Raw genomic sequence first — 6375 nt, 5'->3', positions numbered from 1 at the left:
ATCAAAGGAACTCAAATGGGAAACGAAGAGGTCAAGCTATTACTATTCACAGATGATATGGTCCCATATATAGAAGAACCAATAGACTCAATACAGAGACTCCTAGAACTTATAATAGAGTTTGGTAGAATGGCAGGGTACAAAATAAACTAATAAAAATGAAAAGCCGGGTCTGGCGCAATGGCGCAGTGGTTAAGGTCCTCGCCTTGCATGCCCGGGATCCCATATGGGTGCCGGTTCTATCCTGGCAGCCCCGCTTCCCATCCAGCTCCCTGCCTGTGGCCCGGGAAAGCAGTCGAGGACAGCCCAAGGCTTTGGGACCTTGCAACCGTGTGGGAGAGCCGGAAGAGGCTCCTGGCTTCGGATTGGCATAGCATCGGCTGTTGCACTGACTTGGGGAGTGAATTATCAGACAGAGGATCTTCCTCTCTGTCTCTCCTCTCTGTATATCCACCTTTCCAATAAAAATAAAATAAATCTTTAAAAAAAATGAACAGCCATAGTGTACGCAAACAGCCCCAAGATGAAAAAGATCTAACCAGCATGGTGACATTCAAAATAACAGAAAAGCAAATGAACTGTCTAGGAATACACCTAATAAAAAATGTAGAAGAACTCTTTGAGGACAACTACAAAAAACTTTAAAAAGAACAAATTGAACAAGACTTCAAAAAATGGAGAAACATACCATGTTTCTGGATGGGTAAAATCAGTATCATTAAAATGTCCATACTATCAAAAGCAATATATACATTCAATGCAATCCCAATCAAATTACCCAAAACATTCTTCATAGAACTGGAAACAATGATACAAAGGTTCATCTGGAAACACAAAAAACCAGGAGTAGCTACACCCATTCTGAAGAATAGGAATCTAACAGGAGGGATCACATTCCAAATCTTTAGACATAGTATAGGGCGGTGGCTATTAACACAGCCTGCTATTGGCACAAATCGAGAGGAGTGTAATGGAGTAGAATAGATGCATCAGAAGGGAACCCACACAGATTCAGCCAAATAATCTTTGACAAAAAAAAAATTAAAAAAAAGATGACAGTCCAGGAAATTTTAAGATCTCTTCAATAAATGCTGTTGGGATAATTGTTTGATAGCCTGCAGATACAAGAAGTTGGACCCACATCTTTCACCATACACTAAGCTCAAACCTAAATGGATAAAAAACTTAAACCTACATCCAGCAACCTTCAAACTTTTGGAGGAAATATGTTGGAAACACCCTGCAAGATTTAGGTGTAGGCCCTGGCTTCCTAAAAAAGAAACAAACAAACAAAACACACCAAAAGCAATAGCAATCAAGACCAAAATAAACAAATGGGACTATGTCAAACTAAGAAATTTCTACATAGAGGATGAAACAATCAATAAATTGAAAAAAAAAAAGAAACCCACAGAATGGGAGATCTTTGCACATTACATAGGAGATAGAGGACAAATCTCCAGAATACACAGATATCTCCAAAACAACCAAAACTACACAAACAAACCACTCAAGAAATGGGCACATTAGATGGGCACATTTTACAAAGGAATAAATCCAAATTGCAAACAAACATGTTGGAAAAATATCCTCAAGCTCCTGGCAATAACGGGAATCCAAATTAAGACAACAATGAAGTACCACCTAATGCCAGTAAGAATAGCTCACATTACAACCACCATCACCAACACTTGCTGGCAAGGATGTGGGAAAATGGGAGCCCTACTCCACTGCTGGTGGGACTACAGGTTGGTGCAGCCTCTATGGAAATCAGTATGGAGAATATTCAAACAACTGAAAATCCGCATACCATATGATCCAGCAATAGCACTCCTAGGAATATATCCAAAACACCTGTTACACCAGAAACCAACATGCACCCTTATGTAAATAGCAGCACAATCAATAATTGCAAAAACTTGGAGGCAAGCAAAATGCCCATCAACAGAAGAGTGGATAAGAAAACTATGGTTCATCCACTCCATGGAATATTATTCAGCTATTAAAAAGAAAAAGAAAGAAAGAAAGAAAGAAAGAAAGAAAGAAAGAAAGAAAGAAAGAAAGAAAGAAAGAAAGAAAGAAAGAAAGAAAGAAAGAAAGGAAGAAAGGAAGAAAGAAAGAAAAACGCATCTTTTTGTGGCAAAATGGGCCCAATTGGAAGTCATTATGCTAACGCAAATGAGCCAATTCCAAAAGGTTACCTACCACATGTTTACACTAATTAAAGATGAAACAATGTCAGTCCTAAAAATAGTACCTGTAAATTGTAATATTATTACATCCTCAAACAGCCTGTATCACACGCATTAAGATATTGTGATGTAACCAATAAACCAACAATCAATGAGAAACAGACTGCTTATGATCTATATCAAAGAACTGAAAAACCTGATATGCTTTTAATACCCTATGTTATTCCGCAACGGGTTGGGAGAGCAGAGAAATCTTCCACCTTCTTAGTGTGTGTGAGGAAGATGTTAAGTATAATCTATCAAGATTGTAACAGGTAACTTATAGATAACAGGCTCATATCTGCGTTAGACATTAACAAAACTATAAAGACATACAGTGGGATCCAAGACAGCCTCTTAACATGAGGCCATATGCACAGAGCAGGACAGGATCCCAGAGTGGAACAAGAGGACAGGAGTAGGCTTTTGTCCTGACCCCAGAGACTCCCTGTACCTCATAAAGGACTGTCATTATGGGCACCAAGAACCATATCCCAACTGCCAAGATCACAGGGAATTCGACTGCGATCATAGGCTGAGAACTCTGAGGTCAACCATTACTTACCAGATCTCCAGCATGGAATGGAAGAAGCCCAGAATTCTCCTCACAGGGTCTAATATCTTTGGAACAACAGCCAGGAGCCCTGAGCAGTCCTCAGAAATGGAAGAACAGTAACTTCCTTTGGGACTTGGGAGAGGAAACTTCTCTGGTCCTTACTTAGTTACAACATTGGCTCTCTAACCTCTCTTGCAATGACCATTGGGACTGCTCTGGAGTCCCCAAAATTAGATCAGATGGGCAGACAGAGAGCAATAAGGAAAGCTTAGAACAGACAGGAAAAAGTCAGCTTGGACTCCCATATACCTTACTAGATAGGACACAAAGATCAGTTAGTCCTCACTAAGGTATTGAAGATTTCTCTGCACACCCCTCCTAACACTGTTCACTCACTAATAGCTAATACATGATTTGTTAGCGTTATATGCCTGTTTGTACTAGCCTAAAATTCACAAAGTTCAGTAAAAATCATGCATGAATACTATAAACTCCTAAATATAAATATGACGAAAAAAGACACATGACAGCTGAATAGTAGTACCCTATAACCATTTTAAGATTTATAGCAGCCAGTTATGTATAAACTAAAATTGAGATGTAAATTAAGTAGTTAAAGGATTTGATTAAGAACTTGCATTTTCTAACACGTTGGTGGTTCAGTACCATGTCAATTAACTTCATAATGTTGTAAAATTCCATGTTTCTTCCTGTTGTTGAATTTGTGTTGTGGCTTTTCATTGGAGGGGATGATAATCTGTCAGCCTTACCTTAAGGTCAAAGATGGTCTTCCACTGAAACTGTTGAATTTATCTAGACAATAAGATGCTAGACTCTCTGTACAATGAGGGAATTATAACTGGCTGTAAGCGGTACTACTGTAATGATATGGAAACTATCAATGTAGAAGGAGAGCTTGGGAGAATCCCAGAACCTATGGAACTGTGTTATAAAATGAAATGATAATAATAATAATAATAATAATAAGCAGATCCTCAACAAGGAAGAATTACACCTTCATCTATTTCTCTTGATATTTTATCTTTGTGACAAATAATAAGTAAATCTAAAAATCTCTTGTCACTGTAAGCAGCAGCAATAAAAACAACCACAGTTAAAAAAAATACCCAGAAGTATATAAAAAGTTCCAGAAAATAACAGCAATGAAACAAAAATAAAACTGAAATATTAGAAATGGAGAATAAAATAAAGCAAATCAGAAATTCAATGGAAATGATTAGAAATAGAATGATTGAGGCATACAGAACCAGAAGACTTTTTCTATAAAAACAATCAGACATATGGAAAAAAGAATTGAGTAAAATTAAGGAAAGAATCTAATAATCACTGAACTTCATGAATCAAAAGGCCAAGCAAATGAGTTATAGGAGTTCCTGAGCACAGAAGCATCAGTTGGATTGGAAGATAATTTGACAACATAAAACATTACAACTTCTACAACATGGAGAAAAAATGAGGAAACCACATATGGGAAGAATAGAAAACCCTGAATAGAGTCGACTAGAAATGATCCTTGCCATTGTCACATTATAGACAGGATCTCTTCAGTTGAACATTAAAATGGTACGTAAATACACAAGTGAGAGGCGGTGTGGACTGGCCCGCTAGAGTCATGGCAGATGAGGAGGAAGACCCCACCTTTGAGGAAGAAAATGAAGAAATTGGAGGAGGTGCAGAAGGTGGACAGGGTAGAAGAAAGAGACTTTTTTCCAAAGAATTGCAATGTATGATGTATGGTTTTGGGGATGATCAGAATCCTTATACTGAGTCCTTGGATATTCTTGAAGACTTTGTCATAGAGTTCATCACTGAAATGACTCACAAGGCAATGTTGATTGGAAGACAAGGTCAAGTCCAAGTTGAAGATATTGTCTTTTTGATTCCAAAGGACCCAAGGAAGTTTGCTCGGGTTAAGGACTTACTCACTATGAACGAAAAATTGAAATGAGTTAGAAAAGCATTTGATGAAGCAAGCTATGGATCATGACACCTTTCGTGCTTTCTCAAATGTCATATCTTCTGGGGAAACATATGTAATAACAAAATTTCTACAGAAATGTCCTGCTATCTAGGCATGAAGATGAAAGATAGAAAAATTAAGTTTTTAGCATTTATTTTTATGCCTTTAATTTTAGAATATTAGAGACCTTAATTGTTGTCTTTATATCTATACTTGAATTACTTATTGCATTTTAATGACTACACTAATAAGTTAAAATACCTTGCAGATCATGCAGTTCTTTCTGACTTTGGACTACATAGATGAAGTAATATTTATGTGTAAATTATAATTGTGCCATTGTAAGCAATATTGTTGCTGTTTAATATATGAAACCTAAGTGACATCTTTGACTGTAATACCTGAAATAGTGCTTCAAGTAATCTGAAGTTTTTAGACGATAATAGTTTAAGAGGTGTTAGTTTTAGGATAATATAGGAAAATATAGTTTTGTAAGAATTTTGTCTTAAAAGATAATTTGTTTTTAACATTGTCCAGATAAATGTTTTTTTTTTTTTTGAAAAACAAAGTTTCATATAAGTGCTTTTGTATTGAAAGATTTTTTTTATTTAAAAACTTTCATGGCTTATGACATGCTGTTTGTTAAGATTTAGAAGAATTTATTTGCCCAGATCAGCTTAAGCTTCTAAAAATAATAACATTGAGTAGCAGGAATGGGATTGCTTAAAAAGCTATGGCAGGATTAGCATTTGAAGTAGGTTTTTAATAACATTTGTACCTACTTGTCCATTGTGAAAAGTGTGTTTGACTAAAACCATGTGTAGTTCAGAACATACCAATTTTGTGTTTCACTTATTGTATCAAATTATTGCTCTTAGCTTGAAATAAGGGTTGAAACTACATTTAGGGAGATTGTTGAGTGTTACTCTGTGAAGCTGAAGTTTTTGTGTGCTGCTTATAAGTGTTATCTATACTTGGGTGACAATTTTACTTTCTTAATTTATTTGAATGAGTAACAAAAAAAAATAAACAGACTAATGCTTGAGGTTGTGATTTGTAACTTTACTTTTTTACCATATAAGGTGGTGAGCTCTGGGGTCTTGGGGGAGTTGAATTAGAGCCAAGGAAAATCTATGGAGAAGGCCACTGTACATGTAAGTGAGGAATTAATTCTGAGGGACTCCCAACAAATGGCTGCTATATTTGCAAGTAAGTGGAGGATCTGAGACAAGGTGATTTGGAAGGGAGAAACCAGAAGATCTGTATGGGTCAGACTGATATACCTGCCAATATTGGAGTCCTGAGTAGGGCATGCTAGCATGAAACATTGCTGACCAACCAGTGAAGCTCCACATGAAAGTGGCTGGAGAGTTGTCTAGCAAGGTTAGATCCCAGTACCTGCTGAATGTTGAAACAGGGGACAGGTCACATTAGGCACGGCCATGACACTAATCAGCATGTGAGACAACCAGGTCTGGGGTTAGATTATGTGGGGGATAAGTGGGCCCAACCCTGTGGAAATACAAGTCCCACTGGTCAGCTCAAGAGTTGGGGTGGGGATGGGCTGAGTTAGGTGTGATGATGGAACCTGTGATCATCCACAGGTA

At 37.1% G+C, this 6375-nt stretch overlaps 1 protein-coding gene across 1 annotated transcript; it reads left to right on the top strand.

Moving 5' to 3' along the window:
- Positions 1-4396: 4396 nt before the first annotated feature.
- LOC121145672 (transcription initiation factor TFIID subunit 13-like) lies at positions 4397-5323 on the top strand. Its single transcript, XM_040964701.1, has one exon. The coding sequence runs from the start codon at positions 4421-4423 to the stop codon at positions 4754-4756; it is 336 nt and encodes a 111-aa protein (XP_040820635.1). The 5' UTR covers positions 4397-4420; the 3' UTR covers positions 4757-5323.
- Positions 5324-6375: the final 1052 nt, after the last annotated feature.

Source organism: Ochotona curzoniae, unplaced genomic scaffold, assembly GCF_017591425.1.
Source record: "Ochotona curzoniae isolate NIBS_2020 unplaced genomic scaffold, NIBS_Ocur_1.0 scaffold_3835, whole genome shotgun sequence".
Classification (NCBI taxonomy): Eukaryota; Metazoa; Chordata; class Mammalia; order Lagomorpha; family Ochotonidae; genus Ochotona; species Ochotona curzoniae.
The sequence above is the reverse complement of the archived record's forward strand: the minus strand, read 5'-3'. Positions and strand labels throughout refer to the sequence as shown.